Raw genomic sequence first — 26,864 nt, forward strand, 5'->3', positions numbered from 1 at the left:
AGTCTGCCTGTTGTCACTTTCTCTTTGTTTACTGAAATGTTGTTTGCACACTAAGAAAAGATCCAATTTTCACAATGACATGAGTTCACCTTGTTTTTGCTTGTCCTTTGATTTTGTACATAGTTTTTTTTACATACAGCGCTGCTTTCCTCTCTGAACGTTTACAACCTTAAACCATAAAATCATCCCGAGCAGATAAAGAGTGAAATTTACTTTATTTTGTTTGTTTTTTGTCTTTCATAAGAGAAACTGCCAGTTTGGTCTAAGAACACAATATAATCACATCATAACATTAAATGATGAATATAATTACAGCTTTTCAAAATACAAAATATTGATACAAAATTAAGTTTAAACATTTAGCACAAACTGCACAAATATAAAAATGTGATAAATACTAAATATTGTACAATAGATTTACATTCATGTGGTCATCATTAAAATCATTTCCTGTTGATGTAACTGCTCTGCAGAGGTCTGGCGTGCCACAGGGATCTGTAATGGGTCCCAGTTTATTTTCAGTACTTGAACATTTCACCTGTCACAATAATGATGTTTCATTCTCTTGTTATGTAGATGATATATTATTATACATGACAGAAACACTATCGACTCACCATCAGCATTTTAACATTTACTGTTAGAAGGTATTGACACCTACGGCCAGATGCATAAAAACCACACATATGCCATTTCCTGCACACTGGTGATGAAATATAAGCTGAGAATCTGTCAGTGAAACATTGTTCGGGTTGACAACCAGCTGCACTGATTGTGTGATTTTTTTTTTTTTGCATTTACACAGATTTGTAAAATGCCAATCAAAGGCACATTTGTAAGCATAACACTGATTAACTGATTACAAAGAGCTGCGCAGCCGTGTGTAACGGTCACACGTGTAATGACAGCTATTCTGGCTGATGGAGAACCTGAGACGGCACTTATTCTTCTTCTTCTTTCCTGTTAGTTTCATTGACAGCTGTACAGACCGGTGGAGCAGACAGTGAACTGATGGTGAATTGTGGGAGTGGAAATGAGGCTCGTGCACATGCGCCCAGTTCCACAATAACTGAGATTCATAAAACAGAACCATGTGTACGCGTGGCTTTATAAATCTGATGAGATGAAGAATCTGTCTGCATATTTCTGGCTTTGTGCGTTCACACAGTTTTAGTCATGAATCTACAGTTTTATGCATCTGAACCTTTGATATAATGAATGTCTTCTATTTCAGTGTAAAACACTTCACCTCACCTCATTAATCGTATATAAATGCATAATTATTATAATCATTATATTGCTTTTAATTGTGTCCATATATAACTAAAGGTTTTCAGCCTCACTTGAAGAGTTTAAATGATGAACAGAATGAAACATGTGATATTATATTAAAATGTGTTGTTGTCAGTCAGGTTTGTTTTGTACACTTTTGCACAATTTTCTGACACACGAGTGTTTTAAAATGAAATTTTGTGACATTTCTAAAATGTCTCCTCTTACAGTTGACTAATAAAAATGCTGTCTTGTGATACTCCAATAAAAATAAATAAAAAGTAAGAACTTGTTTCATCACAGCTTCTTAAACTGTTTCCTGAGTAGTTTACAGCAGTCAGCCCTGTTAAACGTATAAATGTTTTTATGTTTCCATGGTAACAGAGGCAAAACCGCAAAACTACACTGAAATAATACAATCCAATAAAACAGGTGTGCAATAAATCACTCCTATGTGAAGATTATAATGAATGAATTGAATGAAGGTGTTTGATTAGACATCATTGTTAAGGTGTGACATCACAGTGAAGACCAGTCCTGATTGGCTCTTAAGGCTGAGCAGTTTGCTGACACTTCAGTAGCTCTTTACACCGAGCTGTCGCTGTCAGAATCACAACTTAGTGATGAATCATCAGTGAAACTTATTCCATCTCTGTCAGGACTGCGCATTTAATTTGATCAAATTCTAAAGTTTGTGCATAAGAAACGATGAAACGTCCAGTTAATGCTTCAGATTATGATATGAACAGCTTCCTGCTGGCCTGATGTGGTTCTTGACCTCACAGGTTTGATTCCACGTCAGTAAACATCACAGTATGGCTTTAAAACAGCAAAGACTTTAACAGGATGTCTGACTGATGACATCACAGTCACACCTTGGTACTGGGCAGGTTGATGTCAGCAGCTTCCTTTCCCTCTACGTCCTCCCCTCCTACTCTTCCTCCCTCATCCACCTCGTCCTCCTCCACGGGTGGGGGCAGGTTGTCAGACGCCCGCCAACCCCTGAAGGAGGGGCTGATGGGAAACCGTTGCAGCCAGCGAGTCCGCCTGATCACGCCCATCCCCAGAGGAAGGTCATAGGAGGAGGAAGATGAGGATGAAGATCTCCACTCGACCAGACCCCGCTCCTGTCGGGAACCTGAGACAAACGGAGAAGAAATATCTAGTAAATACTTCTGCAGACATCATTACAACCACAACGAGAACAAACAACATCCTGATTGATCTGTTCTTACGGTGGTGAGCCTCATACGACCCTAACGCATGAGATAAAGGCAGGCCTGCATGCAGCCACAATGCCTGATAACAAAGAAAGGTGCCGAGTCAAACAAAAGGACTCCAAACAGACTTCAGTTCCCATCATGCTCTGATTAACTAACACCTGGGTTTGAAATCCGGCAGAGCCAAACTCTCGTACCGGGGTTTCCCTTTCTAGCCATGATGTCACTGAGACCTAGCTGCTCACCAGCTAACGTAAGGAAGTAACTGTAACTAGGCCAAACAATCTCAGCCTCGCTGGACGAGTGGATATTTCTTTGTGTTCAACCGAGCATGTTACCAGATCCAAAGTAGACCGCTGTGCAACCCGGCGCTTTCACTCTTTCCTGCAGAAGAAAGGTGAAGGATAACGTCTATGCCCTGTTCGCCTTTAACTGAGTCGACTCCTCTGTTTTCTCTGCAACGCCGCCAAGGATCAGCTGCCATGAAAACTCACAGACAGAGCGTGAGGACGGCTCCGTCAGCATCTGAGCGGAGGAACCAAGCCGGACCCGAAAGATGGACTGAAACACACCTTACTCATTTCCTTAAGTGACACAAGTAAGAGGCTTAAGTCTGGGCAGAGTTAGGATGTTAAAGTGTGGCTGACGTGCTACGGTAAGCGTATTGTGTCATTTCCGGTTGCTAACCGTGGTGACTGATGGTGTTTTTGCTCCCAGCTCAGTTAACTTTGCTATATTTCTCACTACTGTGGATAAATACCTACTGTATATTTAAATGTAAGTTAGTTTTGCTCAAGCACTCTTAGCTCTCTCCTTCTACTGACTTTTCTCGCTAATCCGACAGTTGTTAGTTATCTTCAGCTCAGCAGTTAGCTCATAGCTAAACTTAGCGAAACAGTTAGCGATGGCTTCTCTCTCTCCCTCTCGTTGTCCTGCTCTCTCTTGCTCGGTGTGTCAAATGTTTAGTTATTCCTCTGCCTCCTTTAGTGAAAATGGTACAAGTAATAAGTGTAATTTATTTGCAGTGTTGGAGGTGAGGTTCAGTGAATTGGAAGCGTGGCTCCGCACCATGGAAAAACAATCAGTAGCTAATGTAGTTAGCCAGCCCCTAGTATCCGGTGCGGGCCGACCTAGCGTAGCTCCCACTCCCCCGGTAGCTCCCGAGCAGCCGGGAAGCCAGGGCGGCTGGGTGACTGTCTGAAGGAAGCATAGCCCTAAGCAGAAGCCCACGGTTCACCACCAACCAGTTCATGTTTCTAACTGGTTCTCCCCCCTCAGCAACACACCTGCTGAGAAACCAGCTCTGATTATTGGCAGCTCCATAGTCAGAAACGTGAAGTTAGCGACACCAGCAGCTATAGTTAAATGTATTCCTGGGACCAGAGCAGACGACACTGAATCACATTTAAACTGCTGGCTAAGAATAAACGTAAATATGAGACGATTGTTATTCACGTCGGCGGCAACGACTCCTGATTACACCAATCAGAGGTCACTAAGATCAATGCTGAGTCGGTTTGTTAATATGCAGAAACAATGTTGGACTCTGTAGTTTCCTCTGGACCGCTGCCTGATCTGACCAGTGATGTCATGTATAGTCACATGTCATCATTCAACCGCTGGCTGTCGAGGTGGCGTCCAGCAAACGATGTGGGCTTCATAGATAACTGGCAGACTTTCTGGGGAAGACCTGGTGGACTCTTGAACATTAGATCTCTGTCATCTGAAGCCGTATTAGTAAACGATTTAATCTCAGATCATCATATTGATTGATTGTCTTACTGAAACCTGGCTGTGAATGAATCCAGTCCTCCCAGTCATATTAATACTCACATTCCTCCAGACACTGGCCGAGGAGGAGGAGTCGCAGCCTCATTATCAACTCTAGACCTGAACTTCATTATAACTCATTAGAAAGTCTTGTTCTTAGTCTCTCAGCCAACCTTGAAAACTTTACAGCCAGTTCTATGTGTACTAAGTATAACGGCTTCCTGTAAAATCTAGAATAGAATTTAAAATCCTTCTCCTAACTTACAAAGCCCATCATATCTTAAAGAGCTCATAATACCGTATTATCCCACTAGAACACTGCGCTCCCAGTATGCAGCTTACTGGTGGTTCCTACAGTCTTTAAAAGTAGAATGGGAGGCAGAGCCTTCAGCTATCAGGCTCCTCTTCTGTGGAACCATCTACCGGATTCAGTCCGGGGTGCAGACACCCTCTCTATGTTTAAGAGTAGGCTTAAAACTTTCCTTTTTGATAAAGCTTATAGTTAGGGCCGACCAGGCTCGCCTTGGATCAGCCCTTAGTTATGCTGCTATAGGCCTAGACTGCTGGGGGACTTCCCATGATGCACTGAGCTCCTCTCTCCTCCTCCTCCTCTCCATCTGTATGCATTCATGTAACATCAATGCATGTCACTAACTTTGCTTCTTCCCCGGAGTTTTTTTGTGCTTTCTCATCTCACAGGGAACCCTGGGTTCTGGGCCGAACCTTCGCGGTCCTTCACAGTCCTGATGGCGTCCTTCCCTGGCTGCTGCTGCCACCAAGAGCCGGGTTCTGCAGGTTTCTACCCGTTAAAGGGGAGTTTTTCCTGCTGCTGCTCATGGAGGAATGTTGGGTCTCTGTAAATTAAAGAGTCTTGACCTGCTCTATGTGAAAAGTGCCTTGAGATGACTTTTGTTGTGTTTTGGCGCTATATAAATAAAAATTGATTGATTGATTGATTGAAATAAAGACAGTTTTCTTCAGCCCTGCTTTCTGCATTTGGGTCCACTCATCCCTGCTACATTGTGACAGTTTTTCCATTGGTACTTTTGGCTGCTCTGAATCAAACCATATTGCACTGATTTGCATCTCCATTACCAGTTTAAGCCATGTCACACCCAAAACCGACCATCTCTGGAGTCGGGCCAAAGTGTGCCCGACCTGCCTCCAAGCAGGTTGTAGTGATGATGGTCTTGCCAACCGCGGCCAACCTGTGACGACCCCCCTTCTCCTGCTTCTCCCCCTCAAACTAGAGGAAGCTGTGTTGTGAGACTCAACTCATGTCTGTGCTGAAGACCAGAGAGAAAGCGGTTTTTAAAAGCCTCTGTGTGTTCGGCTCTCGGCATATTGTATATATATATATGTATATTTAGGCCACCTGTGACGGTTTCTGACAATTATTGTCATTGTTTTGTGTTGTTAATTGATTTCCAACAATAAATGCATAGACTTACATAAAGCAAGCATATCTTGTCCACTCCTATCTTGAACATTTGAAAAATGTCCCTTTATTTTAAATATTGAACAGATAAAAAATGTGTACTTAATTTCAAATTATACGCGATTAAATATTTTAATCGGACTGATTGTTGAAAAGTAAAATTTCCAGAACTCAAGCTTAGTGTTCCTTCGGGCAGAGTACTGCAGTCATCAGCTGTTTCTAATATGCTTCACAATCATTGGCTGATTCACAGCCAATCACATTCATGCAGATGTATAGCACAGGCATTAAAAGCTGTCATTGGCTATGTTTACATTACAGGCCTTAATGATCAGTTCTGATCTTTTTGTGTTGATGGTTCACATTCACGTCTGTAAGTGATATGTATCTGGCTCCAGTTTACCATGCAGCCCCTTCAGCATGTAATGTGATATGTTTAGCTAATGTTGACTCTGCTAACACTGTGTCCTGCTGCAGCTCCTCCACCACTTCCACCTCCTCCTCATGTGGTGTTTCATGTTGTTGATTCAACTCGGCAGAGCATTTTCCACCACATATAACTGTGGAAACATTTGCTATAAATGATTGATTCTTCTAAGGGTCTGAACATTAATAAGGTTGTGGTGGCTGATGTTGCTCTCTCTGATCATTCCCATGCATTTATCTCCATGCACACAAATGTTCAAACAGAAGTAATCACAAAACAGTTTATCACTGAAAACACCAGTGAAACATTTATTCAGGCTTTCTCCTCCACACTGCCCTCTCTTGGGCAGGTGTCAATGAGCTTGTAGATCATTTAAATTCTAAAATTACAAATGTCATTGATGCCGTTGCACCCACTAAGGTGAAGGTGGTCTCTGTAAGAAAAGATGGAGAAATGCCACGCTGGTCAGAATAGAAAAAAGCAAGTGTCAAAAAGCTGCACGCAGGTTCATTATGACATCGATAAAAGCATTCTTTGCATTTTTAATTTGGAACCGACAAACGCAAGGTGGTCCTTTTTCTCTGACATCATTACCAAAAACAATAATAATGCACACGCCATGTTTGCTGCTGTCGACAGGCTAACAAACCCTTCTGTGTCAGTAGCCTCTGAACTTCTATCCATCAAGGCCTGCAATGAATTTGCCTTCTTCTTCACTGACTGGGGTCACTCTACCAAGACTGCACTCCTGTTGGTTATGGAATCACTGCGTTCAGTTAGAGCTGCTGGTCAGTCCTCAGCTCTATTGCTGCTGGATCTGTCAGCTGCCTTTGACACAGTTAAAATCCTCCTCTCCACACTCACTGGGTTTGGCATCTCAGGATCCGCCCTCTACTGGTTCATGTCCTACCTCTCAGGGAGATATTTTAAAGTATCTTGGAGGGGAGAAGTGTCCAAACCACACAGCTTATCCACAGGGGTTCCTCAAGGGTCAGTGCTCGGTCCCCTTCTCTTCTCATTATACACCACCTCACTTGGCGCAGTCATCCGCTCCCATGGTTTCTCATATCATTGATATGCTGATGATACCCAACTCTTCCTGTCATTCCCGCTGGAAGACCACATAGTCTCAGCATGGATCTCATTGTGTCTTGCTGATATATCAGCATGGATGAAAGAACGCCACCTTCAGCTTAACCTCTCTAAGACTGAGCTCCTTGTCATCCAGCCAGTCCCTCCATACAACAAAACATCAGCATCCAGCTCGAATCAACCCAACTCATGCCCACAAAGTCTGCCTGACGCTTGGGTGTCATGATTGATGACCAACTAACCTTTAAGGTTCACGTGGCCTCAGTCGCTCCGTCGTGTCGATTCTTCCTGTACAACATCAGGAAGATCAGACTCTTCCTGTCTGAGCGTGCAGCACAACTCCTGGTTCAGGCTCTCCTAATATCACACATTGACTACTGCAACTACTTACTGGCAGGCCTCCCTGCATGTACGTTCAAACCTCTGCAGATGATCCAGAATGCAGAGGTGCATCTGGTCTTCAGCCAGCCCAGAACAGCACATGTCACTCTGAGTTCCCCAAGGCTCTATTCTAGGGCCTCTTCTGTTCAACATTTACATGCTCCCACTGGTTCAGATTATGGAAAACAACAAAATATGTTACCATAATTATGCAGACGACACACAATTACATAACCAGGGGACTGTGGTCCAATACAAGCACTGAGTAAGAGCACTGAACAAATCAACGATTGGATGTGCCAGAATATTCTTCAATGAAACGAAGATAAAACTGAAGTAATTGTTGTTGGAGCTGAGTCAGTCAGCTCTCAGCTTCAATTGATAATGTTAAAAACTACACACCAAGCCAAATCTTGGTGTCGTCATGGACTCAGAGCTGAATTTCAGCAGCTACATTAAGACAATTACAAAGTCAGCCGACTATCACCTGAAGAATATATCAAGATTTAAAGGACTTATGTCTCAGCAGGATTTGGAAAAACAAGGATCAGACAGCTGCAGCTGATCCAGAACGCTGCTGCTCGAGTCCTCACTAAGACCAAGACAGTGGATCATATCAGTCCAGTTCCCAGATCTTTACACTGGCTTGATTTTAGAATACTGCTGTTGGTTTATAAAGCACTGAATGGTTTCAGGCCAAAATACATTTCTGATCTGCTGCTACGTTATGACACATCCAGACCTCCTAGGTGGTCTGGATCAGGTCTACTTTCTGTCCCCAGAGTCCAAACTAAACCTGGAGAAGCAGCGCCACCTTACAACAATTGTATTTAAATGAACTTTTATTGTTTCTTTTTCACTTTGTCTCGATGCCTTAAATGTTTTACGCAAAACACCTTGAATTGCCTTGTTGCTGTATAAATAAACTTTGCCTTGTATCACAGTTGTAACTGAAACTACTATGAATCATTAGAACAGGAAAACACACACACACAGAGTCAGCTGTTGTTGTGGGCGGCAGTGTTGAGTGAGAGGAATATGTCTCATAGTGACAGAGGCAGAGCTCCATAAACACTGTGTGTGTGTCTGACTCTGATTCCCACATAGTCAACATTCAGTCTATCTCTTAAAAGAAGATTCAATATTGTGGAAATAATTTTCTCTCTGAGTTAAGTGCTCAGATGGATATAACACAGCTGAGTGCAGTGAGTGAAACTGTTGCTAGCAAGTTGTGTCTGTGTGCGTTACCTGGTATTGTGTTGTCAAGGCAGAAAGCTATAAAACCTCCAACGAACATCTCAGTGGACAGAAGAACCGTCAGGATCTGATCCAGTTCTGCAACACCTGCAAAAAAAGAACATCTATCAGAGCAGAGCTGATCTACATCTAACAGATCTATACAGAGCTGATCTACATCTATCAGATCTATATAGAGCTGATCTACATTTAACAGATCTATACAGAGCTGATCTACATCTATCAGATCTATATAGAGCTGATCTACATTTAACGGATTATACAGAGCTGATCTACATTTAACAGATCTATACAGAGCTGATCTACATCTATCAGATCTATACAGAGCTGATCTACATCTATCAGATCTATACAGAGCTGATCTACATCTATCAGATCTATACTGATCTACGACCACACACACCTGTGCTGATGGACTTCGGGTGTGTGTCCAGGTACGAGGGCAGAGTCAGACCAAAGAACATCGAGAACCCGAGAACAAAAAGGTTTCTGGACGAATTCAAATCCACCAGCTGCAGGTTGGACAGACCGACGGCTGTGATCATACCTGAGAAACACGACACACCTGGATTATTATTACATCACACACACACACACACCTGATCACACCTGAGAAACATAACACACCTGGATTATTATTACATCACACACACACACCTGATCACACCTGAGAAACACAACACACCTGGATTATTATTACATCACACACACACACACACCTGATCACACCTGAGAAACATAACACACCTGGATTATTATTACATCACACACACACACCTGATCACACCTGAGAAACACAACACACCTGGATTATTATTACATCACACACACACACACACCTGATCACACCTGAGAAACATAACACACCTGGATTATTATTACATCACACACACACACCTGATCACACCTGAGAAACACAACACACCTGGATTATTATTACATCACACACACACACCTGATCACACCTGAGAAACACAACACACCTGGATTATTATTACATCACACACACACACACACCTGATCACACCTGAGAAACACAACACACCTGGATTATTATTACATCACACACACACACACCTGGATTATTATTACATCACACACACACACCTGATCACACCTGAGAAACACAACACACCTGGATTATTATTACATCACACACACACACACACCTGATCACACCTGAGAAACACAACACACCTGGATTATTATTACATCACACACACACACACACCTGATCACACCTGAGAAACACGACACACCTGGATTATTATTACATCACACACACACACCTGATCACACCTGAGAAACACGACACACCTGGATTATTATTACATCACACACACACACCTGATCACACCTGAGAAACACGACACACCTGGATTATTATTACATCACACACACACACCTGATCACACCTGAGAAACACGACACACCTGGATTATTATTACATCACACACACACACCTGATCACACCTGAGAAACACGACACACCTGGATTATTATTACATCACACACACACACACCTGGATTATTATTACATCACACACACACACACCTGATCACACCTGAGAAACACAACACACCTGGATTATTATTACATCACACACACACACCTGATCACACCTGAGAAACACGTTAACTGTAACTCACCAAACAGCGTGCAGAACAGCGCTCCGAGGATCGGATCTGGCAACGAGGCGAACAAAGCCGTGAACTTTCCGACTGATCCCAACAGGAACATGATGCCTGCTCCGTACTGCACCACCCGCCTGCTGCCCACCTACACACAGGGTCAACAATTCAAACATCCACAGCCAGGTGACAGTCCAAGGTCACATGACTGATGCCTTCACTCAGGTTTAAATTTTATTTCTTTATCCTGATTCACCATATTCATGAACATCAAAAATATCCAGCCTATTAGTTAATAAAGTTAATAAATCACCTCTAGAACCAGTTTCAGAAGTTTCTACCACATCAGACAGGTGGGCGTGGCCTTAGATTACCTTTGTGATGCCCAGAACACCGATATTTGGGCTGGAGGAGGTGGAGCCGTTTCCTGTCCCTAAAAGGCCAGCGATGATGCAGCAGAAGCCCTCAGTGAAGATTCCCCTGAAAAAGACAAAACACTATCTAACACCTGTAGGGGCGGAGTCTGTCAGGTAAGATATTAACACCTGTAGGGGAGGAGTCTGTCAGGTAAGATCACATTACCTGTAGGGGCGGAGTCTGTCAGGTAAGATATTAACACATGTAGGGGAGGAGTCTGTCAGGTAAAATATTAACACCTGTAGGGGAGGAGTCTGTCAGGTAAGATCACATTACCTGTAGGGGCGGAGTCTGTCAGGTAAGATATTAACACATGTAGGGGAGGAGTCTGTCAGGTAAGATCACATTACCTGTAGGGGCGGAGTCTGTCAGGTAAGATATTAACACATGTAGGGGAGGAGTCTGTCAGGTAAGATCACATTACCTGTAGGGGCGGAGTCTGACAGGTAAGATAATATTACCTGTAGGGGCGGAGTCTGTCAGGTAAGATAATATTACCTGTAGGGGCGGAGTCTGTCAGGTAAGATCACATTACCTGTAGGGGCGGAGTCTGTCAGGTAAGATCACATTACCTGTAGGGGCGGAGTCTGTCAGGTAAGATAACATCTCATCCTGTTTACTTCCTGTCTCACCTGTTGATCGCATGGACCGGAGGGGGTGTGGCTCCAGACAGACGGGCACAGGCGTAATAATCACCAATTGACTCCACGATGCCTGCCAGAGTGGCACTCAGCATCCCCAACACCCCAGCAACCGTTACCACCGGCAACCCCCACTGGCCTATAAGATACCAGAGGCAGAGGAAACAGGAAGTCAGTTTTATCATAAAACTTTTTTCTGGTTGATCTTCATTCTATCATCATCATCATCATCTTCTGTGACCTCACAGTTTTAACTCGTCTGGTGTCTGTGACCTTCCACAACATACATACAGCTTCCTCATGTGTCATTTTTTTAACCAGATGTTCTGACAAACTGTGAGCACAGCCTGTGATTGGATGACTTCAGTGACAGTTGTGAAGCCTGTGATTGGATGACTTCAGTGACAGTTGTGAAGCCTGTGATTGGATGACTTCAGTGACAGTTGTGAAGCCTGTGATTGGATGGTTTCAGTGACAGTTGTGAAGCCTGTGATTGGATGACTTCACTGACAGTTGTGAAGCCTGTGATTGGATGGTTTCAGTGACAGTTGTGAAGCCTGTGATTGGATGACTTCACTGACAGTTGTGAAGCCTGTGATTGGATGGTTTCAGTGACAGTTGTGAAGCCTGTGATTGGATGGTTTCAGTGACAGTTGTGAAGCCTGTGATTGGATGGTTTCAGTGACAGTTGTGAAGCCTGTGATTGGATGACTTCACTGACAGTTGTGAAGCCTGTGATTGGATGGTTTCAGTGACAGTTGTGAAGCCTGTGATTGGATGACTTCAGTGACAGTTGTGAAGCCTGTGATTGGATGACTTCAGTGACAGTTGTGAAGCCTGTGATTGGATGGTTTCAGTGACAGTTGTGAAGCCTGTGATTGGATGACTTCAGTGACAGTTGTGAAGCCTGTGATTGGATGGTTTCAGTGACAGTTGTGAAGCCTGTGATTGGATGGTTTCAGTGACAGTTGTGAAGCCTGTGATTGGATGACTTCAGTGACAGTTGTGAAGCCTGTGATTGGATGGTTTCAGTTGTCTTACAGGGATAGGGTATCCTGAACCAGGGTGATGAAGCCATGATGTTACCACGGGCGTCGGTCCGGGCCTTGTGTCCGTAGCGTTCAGGGTTGCTTGGCAACATGTCGGTCAGGGTGAGGATGTAGCAAACCAGCCAGACCAACATGATGGCGAGGATGATCTGAGACAAAAATCAGAGGAAAGATATTAGAAACCTCAAAATAACTTTATTTTCTAAAACTTTTGAGAACGGAGGGAATAACTTTGTAACTATATAATGAATGTATATAATATTATAATATAATATAATAATCAATCAATTAATCAATATAAACCTCACACTACACCTCACACTTCATGTGACACTTCACCTGGTTTGGTTTTTTGTATGTACTGTATGTGTGTGCGTGTTTTTTACGGGAAACATCTTGAAGATCTGGACTCGGGTAGAGGTCAGTCCTTTCTTCTTCCTGTAAACAGGAACAGGAACTGATGTCGCCCTCAGGTACTGAGCGAAAAGCACAATGAGCAACATACACCTGCAGAGATACGGAGGGAGAGACAGCTGTCAGTGCGTGTATTTGGGAAGAGACAGACAGGTAGACAGACAGGTAGACAGACAGACAGACAGACAGGTAGACAGACAGACAGACAGACAGACAGGTAGACAGACAGACAGACAGACAGACAGGTAGACAGACAGGTAGACAGACAGACAGACAGACAGACAGACAGACAGACAGACAGACAGACAGGTAGACAGACAGACAGACAGACAGGTAGACAGACAGACAGACAGGTAGACAGACAGACAGGTGTCTCACAGTGCTGAGAGGCCCCAGTGAGTCCCGGCTCTGTCTGCAGCTGTGCTGAACACTGACAGGCCGATCAGTGACACGGTCGGAGTGATGGTGAGCGGGCCGATGTATTCCAGCAGCAAACCTGGCAACCCGCACAGACCGACCACGAGCTCCACCACACTGGACACGATGATGGCCCCCTGGATCTGAAAAAACAAACAAACAAACAAATATACTTCTATATACAGGATACCAATATCCTTCTGGGTTAAACCCCCCCACTGGTCAGACTGGAACCTGTCTGCTGCTCCACAAGTCACCTGGAAAAACCAATATAAAACCATACTACAATAATAATAATAATAATAATAATAATAATAATAATAATAATTATTATTATTATTATTATGAAGTACCTCTCTGATGCGGGGGTGCCAGATGTGTGAGGTGTTGAGTGGAAGACTCCAGTTCCCATAAATCTCCTCTGCAGAGAAAACAAACAGTCAATCACATCTTTAGTGTCAGACAGACAGACAGACAGGCAGACAGACAGACAGGCAGACAGGCAGACAGACAGACAGACAGACAGACAGACAGACAGGCAGACAGACAGACAGACAGGCAGACAGACAGACAGGCAGACAGGCAGACAGACAGGCAGACAGGCAGACAGACAGACAGACAGACAGACAGACAGGCAGGCAGACAGACAGGCAGACAGACAGACAGGCAGACAGACAGACAGGCAGGCAGACAGACAGACAGACAGTCTCACCCTCACTGGGACATCTCCAGCGGTCCAGACCGAGAATTGCTTGTGCAGGAATCAGGAATGCAAACGCAGAGGCCTGAAACAGAGGCAACCTACACACACACACACACACACACACACACACACACACACACACACACACACACACACACACACACACACACACACACCTGTGTGAATGATGTCTCTCTCTCTGTGGATTTAGGACAGTCTAGCTCCTGTGATAGTATCGGGTTCATCCTGACTTGCTTACTAAGATAAAATGAGCTTAGTTAAGGTTTATGGTAACAGTAAACCAGTAAACCAGTAAACCAGTAAATCAGCAGGAAGTTGATCATATTTTCTGTGCTGTGATTGGTTCGCATTTTAATCTTATTCTGTTTCTTGGCACAGGTACAGCTGATGGTAAATTCGTAATGTTGTCTTTCGATCATCTTTAATCTTTTTATCATCTCTTTATTATTTATCTTTCTGTGTCAGACCTGTTATTGTTTTCTGTGTCGTGTCTTTGCATTGTGCTGCTTTTGCTTTGTATTTTTAAACTCTGTTTTTAAAGGTGCTATATGAATAAAGATATTATTATTATTACTATTAATGCAGGGAAATACCAACAGCTGTGGAGAGGAAATGCTACAACCAATGACTACTGACAATCCCAACGCTGCTGCTATGGAGGCTCACATATATGTTCTCATCGCAGGGCGTCACATCCAACGTCTTGTTATGAAAATATTCCTGCACAAATTTTAATTACACATGAAAAAATATTTCTACAGCTACAAACATTTTTACACATTCACAAACATTTCACAATCTAAAATTTTATTGACCCTTGTTTGATTCCGTACTGTCTCACCTGACTCCCACGGTGGTCTGGATCAGGGTGGTGACTCCCACGGTGGTGAAAATGGTTCCGATCAGCTGACTGACGGTGTTCTGGTCTTGACCCACACACATGGCTTCAGCCAGGAGGAACGGTACCGCTACAGTGCCGCTGAAGCATGTCAGGTAGTGCTGAGGACAGGTGAGAGGTTAAAACAGGTGACAGGTGGCGCGCACCAGTAGCCTACTGGTTAAGATGCATGACTCCTGCAGCGGACCTTTGTTTCCTTTCAACTCTCTCCACTGTCACCATAATAAAGGCATGAAATGCCCTAAAAAAACCCAAACAGGTGACCGGTGACATGGACCTCAACCCTTCCATCACGTGATTGGACAACACGTGACTTACTGGTCTGATACTGGTTGTAGCTTCTGATGTTCAAACTCAAGAAAACATTGCAGCTGTTCTAGTAATGTTTTCCAATTTCATCTTAACTGTCCATCAAACCTGCAGCTGCTGAGTTTAAACCATCCATGTCCAGTCTAAACAATTTACACTAAAGTCATATAAATGTATAATATAATATATAATATAAATGTATTTATATAGTGCATTTATCCAAAGTGCTTTACAATTTGCTTCTCATTCACACACACATGGCAGTGAGCTACCATGCAGGGTGCTGTTCTGACCGTTGGGAGCAATTTAAGGAGCGGGGATCGAGGGTTAGTTAGTTCTAAACTCAGTCTAAACCCAGTCATTCCAGTCTAAACTGAATCAGTATGAACCCAGTCTGAGTCCAGTCTTACCTGTAGTCCCAGTAGGATACATAGGTACCATGGTGGGACGTCCTCTATGGTGTAAATCATGTCTGACCCCGCCTTCGGCGGTGCTTTTGGCTGTTCAGTCTTTTTGTCTTCTCCCATTGGTCCATTAATCCTGACCACCTTCTGGCTCTGCTGATCTCCCAGGTAATCATGACTCTGATTGGACAGAGAGACGACACTCATTAACACTCGTTAACACAGGTATAAACCACAATATAAACAATATTAAAACTGTCTTGTTTCATTTTATTTTAATCTGTGATTTTGTCTTAAAATATTAAACTGTAGTCGTGTTGTTTTAATGTTTCAGTTATAAAATGTAGTCAAGTGTGGTGAGAAGCTTAGTACTGGGGGCCCTATGGTGAGAAGCTTAGTACTGGGGGCCCCATGTTGAGGAGCTTAGCACCGGGGGCCCTATGGTGAGGAGCTTAGTACTGGGGGCCCTATGGTGAGGAGCTTAGTACTGGGGGCCCCATGGTGAGGAGCTTAGTACTGGGGGCCCTATGGTGAGGAGCTTAGTACTGGGGGCCCTATGGTGAGGAGCTTAGTACTGGGGGCCCCATAGTGAGGAGCTTAGTACTGGGGGCCCTATGGTGAGGAGCTTAGTACTGGGGGCCCCATGGTGAGGAGCTTAGCACCGGGGGCCCTATGGTGAGGAGCTTAGTACTGGGGGCCCTATGGTGAGGAGCTTAGTACTGGGGGCCCCATGGTGAGGAGCTTAGCACTGGGGGCCCTATGGTGAGGAGCTTAGCACTGGGGGCCCTATGGTGAGGAGCTTAGCACTGGGGGCCCCATGTTGAGGAGCTTAGCACTGGGGGCCCTATGGTGAGGAGCTTAGCACCGGGGGCCCCATGTTGAGGAGCTTAGCACTGGGGGCCCTATGGTGAGGAGCTTAGCACCGGGGGCCCCATGGTGAGGAGCTTAGCACTGGGGGCCCCATGGTGAGGAGCTTAGTACTGGGGGTCCCATGGTGAGGAGCTTAGTACTGGGGGCCCCATGGTGAGGAGCTTAGTACTGGGGGCCCTATGGTGAGGAGCTTAGCACTGGGGGCCCTATGGTGAGGAGCTTAGCACTGGGGGCCCTATGGTGAGGAGCTTAGCACTGGGGGCCCCATGTTGAGGAGCTTAGCACTGGGGGCCCCATGTAGAGGAGCTTAGCACTGGGGGCCCCATGTAGAGGAGCTTAGCACTGGGGGCCCTATGGTGAGGAGCTTAGCACTGGGGGCCCTATGGTGAGGAGCTTAGCACTGGGGGCCCCATGTTGAGGAGCTTAGCACTGGGGGCCCTATGGTGAGGAGCTTAGCACCGGGGGCCCCATGTTGAGGAGCTTAGCACTGGGGGCCCTATGGTGAGGAGCTTAGCACCGGGGGCCCCATGGTGAGGAGCTTAGTACCGGGGGCCCTATGGTGAGGAGCTTAGTACTGGGGGCCCCATGGTGAGGAGCTTAGCACTGGGGGCCCTATGGTGAGGAGCTTAGTACTGGGGGCCCTATGGTGAGGAGCTTAGTACTAAACTTAGTACTAAACTAAACTAAACTAACTAAACTAAACTAACTAAACTAAACTAACTAAACTAAATTAACTAAATTAACTAAATTAACTAAATTAACTAAACTAACTAAACTAAACTGACTAAACTAACTAAAGTAACTAAACTAATTTAACTAACTAAACTAACTAAACGAACTAATCTAAACTAACTAAACTACCTAAAGTAACTAAAGTAACTAAACTAACTAAAGTAACTAAAGTAACTAAAGTAACTAAACTAAACTAACTAAACTAAACTGACTTAACTAACTAAAGTAACTAAAGTAACTAAAGTAACTAAACTAAACGGACTAAACGGACTAAACTAACTAAAGTAACTAAAGTAACTAAAGTAACTAAACTAACTTAACTAACTTAACTAACTAAAGTAACTAAAGTAACTAAACTAACTGAACTAACTAAACTAAACTGACTAAACTAAAGTAACTAAAGTAACTAAAGTAACTAAACTAACTAAACTAAACGGACTAAACTAAACTAACTAAACTAACTAAAGTAACTAAACTAACTTCACTAACTAAACTAACTAAACTAACTAAACTAACTAAACTAACTAAAGTAACTAAAGTAACTAAACTAACTAAACTAAACTGACTAAACTAAACTAACTAAACTAACTAAACTAAACGGACTAAACTAAACTAACTAAACTAACTAAAGTAACTAAACTAACTTCACTAACTAAACTAACTAAACTAACTAAACTAACTAAACTAACTAAAGTAACTAAACTAACTAAACTAACTAAACTGACTAAACTAAACTAACTAAAGTAACTAAAGTAACTGAACTAACTAAACTAACTAAAGTAACTAAAGTAACTAAACTAACTTAACTAACTAAACTAACTAAAGTAACTAAAGTAACTAAACTAACTTAACTAAACTAACTAAAGTAACTAAAGTAACTAAACTAACTAAACTAACTAAACTAACTAAACTAACTAAACTAAACTGACTAAACTAAACTAAACTAACTAAAGTAACTTAACTAACTAAACTAACTAAACTAAACTAAACTAAACTAACTAAACTAACTAAAGTAACTAAACTAACTTAACTAACTTAACTAACTAAACTAACTAAAGTAACTAAACTAACTTAACTAACTTAACTAACTAAACTAACTAAACTAACTAAACTAACTAAACTAAACTAACTAAACTAAAGTAACTAAACTAACTTAACTAACTAAACTAACTAAACTAACTAAACTAACTAAAGTAACTAAAGTAACTAAACTAATTTAACTAAGTAAACTAACTAAACTAAACTAACTAAACTAACTAAAGTAACTAAACTGACTTAACTAACTAAATTAACTAAACTAACTAACTTAACTAAACTATCTAAAGTAACTAAACTAACTAAACTAAACTGACTAAACTGAACTAACTAAACTAACTAAACTAAACTGACTAAACTAAACTAAACTAACTAAAGTAACTTAACTAACTAAACTAACTAAACTAAACTAACTAAACTAACTAAACTAACTAAACTAAAGTAACTAAACTAAAGTAACTAAACTAACTTAACTAACTAAACTAACTAAAGTAACTAAACTAAAGTAACTAAACTAACTTAACTAACTAAACTAACTAAAGTAACTAAACTAAAGTAACTAAACTAACTTAACTAAAGTAACTAAACTAAAGTAACTAAAGTAACTAAACTAACTAAACTAACTAAACTAACTAAACTAACTAAACTAAACTGACTAAACTAAACTAAACTAACTAAAGTAACTTAACTAACTAAACTAACTAAACTAAACTAAACTAAACTAACTAAACTAACTAAAGTAACTAAACTAACTTAACTAACTTAACTAACTAAACTAACTAAAGTAACTAAACTAACTTAACTAACTTAACTAACTAAACTAACTAAACTAACTAAACTAACTAAACTAAAGTAACTAAACTAACTTAACTAACTTAACTAACTTAACTAACTTAACTAACTAAACTAACTAAACTAACTAAAGTAACTAAACTAATTTAACTAACTAAACTAACTAAACTAAACTAACTAAACTAACTAAACTAACTAAAGTAACTAAACTGACTTAACTAACTAAATTAACTAAACTAACTAACTTAACTAAACTATCTAAAGTAACTAAACTAACTAAACTAACTAAACTAACTAAACTAAACTGACTAAACTAAACTAAACTAACTAAAGTAACTTAACTAACTAAACTAACTAAACTAACTAAACTAACTAAACTAACTAAACTAACTAAATTAACTAAACTAATTTAACTAATTTAACTAACTAAACTAACTAAACTAACTAAACTAAACTAACTAAACTAACTAAAGTAACTAAACTGACTTAACTAACTAAATTAACTAAACTAACTAACTTAACTAAACTATCTAAAGTAACTAAACTAACTAAACTAACTAAACTAACTAAACTAAACTGACTAAACTAAACTAAACTATCTAAAGTAACTTAACTAACTAAACTAACTAAACTAAACTAAACTAACTAAACTAACTAAACTAACTAAACTAACTAAACTAATTTAACTAACTAAACTAACTAAACTAAACTAAACTAACTAAACTAACTAAAGTAACTAAACTGACTTAACTAACTAAATTAACTAAACTAACTAACTTAACTAAACTATCTAAAGTAACTAAACTAACTAAACTAACTAAACTAACTAAACTAAACTGACTAAACTAAACTAAACTAACTAAAGTAACTTAACTAACTAAACTAACTAAACTAAACTAAACTAACTAAACTAACTAAACTAAAGTAACTAAACTAAAGTAACTAAACTAACTTAACTAACTAAACTAACTAAAGTAACTAAACTAAAGTAACTAAACTAACTTAACTAAAGTAACTAAACTAAAGTAACTAAACTAAAGTAACTAAACTAAAGTAACTAAACTAACTTAACTAAAGTAACTAAACTAAAGTAACTAAACTAACTAAACTAAAGTAACTAAACTAAAGTAACTAAACTAACTAAACTAAAGTAACTAAACTAAAGTAACTAAACTAACTTAACTAACTAAACTAACTAAAGTAACTAAACTAAAGTAACTAAACTAACTTAACTAAAGTAACTAAACTAAAGTAACTAAACTAACTAAACTAAAGTAACTAAACTAAAGTAACTAAACTAACTTAACTAAAGTAACTAAACTAAAGTAACTAAACTAACTAAACTAAAGTAACTAAACTAAAGTAACTAAACTAACTTAACTAACTAAACTAACTAAAGTAACTAAACTAAAGTAACTAAACTAACTTAACTAACTAAACTAACTAAAGTAACTAAACTAACTTAACTAAACTAACTAAACTAACTAAACTAAAGTAACTAAACTAACTTAACTAAACTAACTAAAGTAACTAAACTAACTTAACTAACTAAACTAACTAAACTAACTAAACTAACTAAACTAAAGTAACTAAACTAACTTAACTAACTAAACTAACTAAAGTAACTAAACTAAAGTAACTAAACTAACTTAACTAACTAAACTAACTAAAGTAACTAAACTAACTTAACTAACTAAACTAACTAAACTAACTAAACTAAAGTAACTTAACTAACTAAACTAACTAAACTAACTAAAGTAACTAAACTAATTTAACTAACTAAACTAACTAAACTAAACTAACTAAACTAACTAAAGTAACTAAACTGACTTAACTAACTAAATTAACTAAACTAACTAACTTAACTAAACTATCTAAAGTAACTAAACTAACTAACTAAACTAACTTAACTAACTAAACTAACTAAAGGAGAAGGGGAGCAACAGGTTATGGAGAGTCTCTTGAGAGCACTTCATGTGTCAGTAGTTCAGTTTTATCTCTGGGGAACACCCCCGACTCCGGGACTGATGTCCAAATAAGGAAATGTGAGTCATGCAGCAGGTGGATGTGACTCCCCTCACTGAGACCTGCTGATAGACGTCACAGCGGAGCAGAGGAGAGACACTGAGATAGTGATGTAACCGACCTGTGCGCTGGTATTTGACATGTTTGTTTTCTTCTCAAAAACAAATAATTTTTAAAATATTTGTATGAAATAAATGTCCATAAAAAAACCCCAGTATCTGTGCTTTGCTGAATAACGCGTTTGGATTTGGGCCCCTAACGGACTTTTCCTTAACAAGTCAGGAGTAGAACTGTTCATCTCACCTGTCTGTTCCCTCTGCCAAGAACAAGAGACCAGAGAACAAGAGACCAGAGAACAAGAGACCAGAGAACTGCCTCATCCTTCACCTGAAGCTTTCAACATGACAGTCATCAGAGCCCAGCAGAGGAGTCTCCACCCCCGTCACTAACTACCACCTGTGAGGATTCACCTTCTTCCCCTAAACCTCCCCCCCCACATGATGGCTTCAGAGTCATCCTCTCTCTCTCCAGCCTGATAAAAGCACCTCCAGTTATTTGATAACTGATATGTGCTGGTTATGCAGGTCCAGGCTGCAAGACTGATGGCACTCATGACTCTTCCCAGGTCTGCCGGGGCCCTGAACAAGCTACCGGCAGACCGGGCCCCGGTCTGCCGGTAGCTTGTTCAGTTCCTGTCTCGATAGGTGAAACTGTTAAGAAACAGGAAGCACTCAAACGATTCTGCAAATTCATCAAATTTAGCATCCGTTCCTCGTCAGCTGCAGCTTGTCATAAAAACTGGTCAGATGATGTTTTTAACACATTAAATTTAGCTTTATTAAATATCAGGTCTGTCAGGAAAAACATTTTTAATCAATGATTTTATTGTCAAGCACAACCTTGATTTTATGTTTTTAACTGAAACTTGGTTGGACAAAGATAACAGAGCAGCTGTTCTTATCGAGTCAACCCCTCCCAACTTCAGGTTTATGAGTGAAGCATAAGACAGGAGGCGGAGTTAACATTCTGTTTAATGATTCCCTCCAATGCAGACAGGTGTCTTATGGAAACTTTTGAATATGTGGCTCTAGAGCTTTATTTCTAAATATCTGCAGGCCACCTAAATACTGTGCAACCTTTTTTGATGACCTTAATGAACTGCTGTCTATTGTCTGTATTGACTTTGACTGTGTATTGTTGGTGATTTTAACCCCCCAGCACAGACTAAAGAACTGTGTTATGTTCTTGATAACTATGGACTGACTCAGCATGTGACCACACACAACATGGGGCACAATCTGGACTGAATCATCTCTAAGGGTCTGAACATTTCTAAGGTTGTGGTGACTGATGTTGCTCTCTCTGATCATTGCTGTGTTTTCATTGAGAGTTTTATCTCCATGCACACAAATGTTCAAACAGAGGTAATCACTTAATGGTTTATCACTGAAAACACCAGTGAAACATTTATTCAGGCTTTCTCCTCCACATCCGCCCTCTCTGGGGTCTCAGTCAATGAGCTTGTAGATAATTTCAGTTCTAAAATTACAAATGTTATTGATGCCGTTGCACCCACTAAGGTGAACGTTGTCTCTGGTAAGAAAAGATGGAGAAACGCCACGCTGGTCAGAACGGAAAAACTAAACCTCCAGGTTCATTATGACATCCATGAAGAGCGACTTTACATATATAATTTGGAACTGAAAAAATGCAAGGAGGTCCTTCTTCTCTGACATCATCGCCAAAAATAATAATAATGCAGGTGCCTTATTTGCTGCTGTCGACGGGATAACAAACCGTCCTGTGTCAGTAGCCTCTGAACTTAAATCCATCAAGGTCTGCAATGAATTTACCTTCTTCTTCACTGACAGTCAGTGCTTCCATAGCAGGTGCAGGATATGTGTTGTTCAATTCCAATAGCATGATACAATTTTATCTGATTGACCAATTGAATCCTTCTCTTGCTGCCTGTATTCTGCCTACAGGCTTCTTCAAAACTTTTTCTAACTGCATAGATCTTTCTCATCACATCTCTTCTCTCAGGTGTTTCCCACAGGCCCTGAAAACTGCCGTCATCAAGCCACTCTCAAAACAGAACAATCTAGACACTTCACTACTGAACAATTACAGGCAAATCTCCTGTTTTTAAGTAAAATCACTGAACAACATCAGGTCAAAACCTAGTATATGGCTGGACCGAGTACGGTCAGTGTGTGTAATTGTGGCCAGTTTGTTACAGTTACAGTTGATAGTCAGTGGTCACCTGGATATTGGATCTTGTCTGTAGTGGACCCAGTAATATTTGTTGTTAAAGTGTGCTGAAGTAGCATCACATGATGTTTGAGTTAAAAAAAGGGTATAAATGCAGTTGCAAGAACAATACTTTCCACTCATTTGATGTTTGATTTGAAAGAGAGCTTATTTTAATTTTAATGATAACTGTTCTAATTATCTGTTAACTCCCCCTGCATATGGTCTCATCCATATGTTTATGTAGGATTAGCATGCTAGGCTAACAGTCTGTCAGCTTTGTGACCATATATCTGACATGATATCTTTCAGAGCAAAGAGACTCACACGTAAACACACCTGTCACCTGCCCAGCGCAGTGCTGTTAAACCAGAAACACTGCGGCTACATCTTATTTTTATACAGTCCATAGGCTAAACACAGCACCACATGGCTTTGCTAATGATGCTAGCCATGCTAACTAGCTGCTAGACACCTTGCAGGCTGGTAAAATGAATCAGTCGTGTCTCTTTGTATCCGTGGGTTCGTGCTCCTGTCAGTGTCGGAGCCTCCGTGTCGGTAAATGTTTGTTTTTAAAACTTATTTTGGGAATTCGCTCACTCTTAGTCCTGTTGACAGCGAGCTGCACTCGCTCCACTGTAAACACCCCCTGACGATGTAATAGAAACTGTTTGTGCCAATTAGTTTTGAAAGAGCAACAACCAATGGGGAAACTCCAATAATAGGTCGGCCAACCAATGGTGTAACTTCATCACTCAATAAGTCAGTGACGGACAGACATTTGGGGTTGTAAGGCTGGTCTGTGGCTGGTCCGGCCAAAACGCTGTTTTTCAACATCTGATCAACTTCTTGGCACTAAAAAAACTGTTTTGATGTCTTCCAGTCAGGATTTCGACCACACCACAGCACCAAGGCTGCTCTTATTAAGATCTTAAACAACATCCACTGAAACACTGACAGTGGCAGAGTTTCAGTCTTAGTATTGTTTTGGAATTTTCCATCTTTAAGGGGTTACATGGGGTCAAGCCTGGGCCTCGAGGTCACACTGTAATTCTTAAGCAGCAAGGAGACATTCAGACTCCAGAACCCTCTGTGATGTTTTGGGGAAGCAGAGGCCTCTCTGATAAAGGGTAAATCAGCATTGCCATGGTTACCAAGGTCGGAGGGGGCTTTCCTAGACAACACAGACACAATCAGACATTCAAACCCAGAATGTGCTGACAGTGACCTGCAGTTCCATCCAACGTGACCTGAACTCACACAGGTAGAATGCAGGTTCTTGTTTAGAAACCAGTGAACCAGTTTGACTAATTTTTCATATTGTAGGTTGATCTGTTGAGGGTAAAGACTAAGGGTCAGACTTTCAGTGGGCAGAACAGAAAGAGACAGCATCGGAGCACTTCGATGTTTGCTGTTTCAAGTTCTCCTTGATCAACTCCTTCAATAAACATTTTCAGCATTAAGACATCAAAGGCTCGTGTCCACTGGATCTCAGTGCTGCATTCAACACAGTCGACTACAACATCTTACTGGGCCGACTGGAAAACTGAGTGTGACTTTGTGTCCATAGATAATTACACATCTGAGCGGACAAAAATAAAATGACGTGGAGTTCCCCAGGGCTCCGTTCTGGGGCCCCTTCTGTTCAACATCTGAGTGCTCCAACTAGCTCAGATTATGGAAAAGAACAACATATGTTACCACGGTTACGCAGATGAAACACCATTTTACACAACCATCAATTTGAACAAATCAATGATTGATTGTGCCAGAACTGTATTCAGTTAAACGAGGACAAAACTGAAGTAACTGTCTCACACCTGTCCACCCATCATACAACTGGATCATTCAGAGACAATAATAATAATAATAATCAATAATCAGTTTACCTCACAGTTGTCTTCCATTTCAGCTCCGGCTGTCTGATGTCCTGAATGACTGAGCAGCAACTGAACAGAGAGAGAGTGTGTGTTTGAGTGTGTTAAAGTGCTTCAGGTGAAAGTCCACAGAGATTAACAAGTTCATTAACCATTACACACACTCACACACACACACACACACGGAGGGACTTCTCACCTGTTCAGGTGTGTAAGCTGATGCAGCAGAGAGAAATTATCACTGATTATTGATTATAACGTGTAAAACAGTAACAGGAAGGAGATAAAAACTTATCTGTGTTCCTCCAACAATCTGCTGAACACGTGCAGCTCATCAAAAGCTTCATGAAGAAACTCACTTCAAACAGCTGCGAGCAATTTCTACTGAAACCTCACAGGAAATAAATCGACTTCATCGTCTCATCTTCACATCGTCCTCGTGATGTCACAACTCAACTTTCACACTTTAGTCGGTAAATGAAGGAAATCAAGAGTTCTAGTCGACTGATTATCAATAAAACAAGCAAACTGGTTTCACACATGCAACATTTTTATTGCATTTATCATCTGCAGTTTGTACAGAATATTACAATAATTACATTAATAATAATAATAATAATAATAATAATAATAATAACAATAATAATAATAATAATAAGATTATTGTTTGTCTTCACATATTTGCATCATTTTCACATCAAAGAAAATAAAACTGTGGGACGACGAACAGCTGATTCAGACAAATAAAAAACCTTCAGTTCAGACCAGTTTAAACCAGTTCAGACCAGTTAAGACCATTAACAGTTTCCCCCTGCTGCCAGTCTTTGTGCTAAGCTAGGCTAACATGTCTCTGCACTGATGTGTCACTCTGCTGTGATTCTGAGCGACAGTTTGCAGAAACTCTGATCCAAACTGCACCTGACAGGTGTGTCGATGGGGGCGGAGCCACGTGTCTGTCTTCGCTCCATCGTGTTCACGTGTGTTCAGGTGTAGCAGTAAAAATGGGAAAATTCACCATGAACATAAAAAAATAAAATGTGAATCTGCGCACTGATTGGTCAACGATTGCTGATAAATGATCAATCGGTGCGTTGATTGGAGGACGCAAATTAAACCTGTGATTGATCTGAACTGGTATTCATGGAAATGCTGAGCCTCTCACAGAGGACAGATCAATACTGATCAATATGTTTCTCTTTATAAATATAAACTCTTCACTTAAATAATTATTAATCGTTGATTGATCATCAGTCGCTCTGACTCCGCCCACAGACTCGGCCAATGACAGTGCAGGATTCTCAGCATCAGCAGCTCTTCAGAGACGTGGTGCTGCAGAGAGAGAGAGACAGGTGTTACTGATGATGTCATCACAGAGAGACAGGTGTTACTGATGATGTCATCACAGAGAGAGAGAGACAGGTGTTACTGATGATGTCATCACAGAGAGACAGGTGTTACTGATGATGTCATCACAGAGAGAGAGACAGGTGTTACTGATGATGTCATCAGAGAGAGAGAGAC

General features: G+C 40.9%; 1 protein-coding gene across 1 annotated transcript; it reads right to left on the bottom strand.

The window, feature by feature from the left end:
* Positions 1-138: 138 nt before the first annotated feature.
* Positions 139-25,517, bottom strand: slc23a1 (solute carrier family 23 member 1). The gene is made up of 14 exons (XM_044369641.1): positions 25,356-25,517; positions 15,769-15,942; positions 14,993-15,150; positions 14,140-14,228; positions 13,781-13,848; positions 13,389-13,570; positions 12,983-13,103; positions 12,589-12,745; positions 11,539-11,686; positions 10,864-10,969; positions 10,508-10,637; positions 9,261-9,404; positions 8,849-8,944; positions 139-2,410 (listed from the first exon to the last, which is right to left on the bottom strand). The coding sequence occupies exons 1-14, from the start codon at positions 25,371-25,373 to the stop codon at positions 2,142-2,144; spliced, it is 1,860 nt and encodes a 619-aa protein (XP_044225576.1). The 5' UTR covers positions 25,374-25,517; the 3' UTR covers positions 139-2,141.
* Positions 25,518-26,864: the final 1,347 nt, after the last annotated feature.

This window comes from Thunnus albacares, chromosome 13 (assembly GCF_914725855.1).
Source record: "Thunnus albacares chromosome 13, fThuAlb1.1, whole genome shotgun sequence".
Lineage (NCBI taxonomy): Eukaryota > Metazoa > Chordata > Actinopteri > Scombriformes > Scombridae > Thunnus > Thunnus albacares.

Excerpts from the sequence above, each read along its gene's own strand:
- slc23a1 (XM_044369641.1), bottom strand. Across the intron at positions 13,104-13,388 it reads CACTGGGGCCTCTCAGCACT|GTGTATGTTGCTCATTGTGC; the intron begins GTGAGACACCTG and ends GTATCTCTGCAG. Across the intron at positions 10,638-10,863 it reads GTGTTCTGGGCATCACAAAG|GTGGGCAGCAGGCGGGTGGT; the intron begins GTAATCTAAGGC and ends CCCTGTGTGTAG.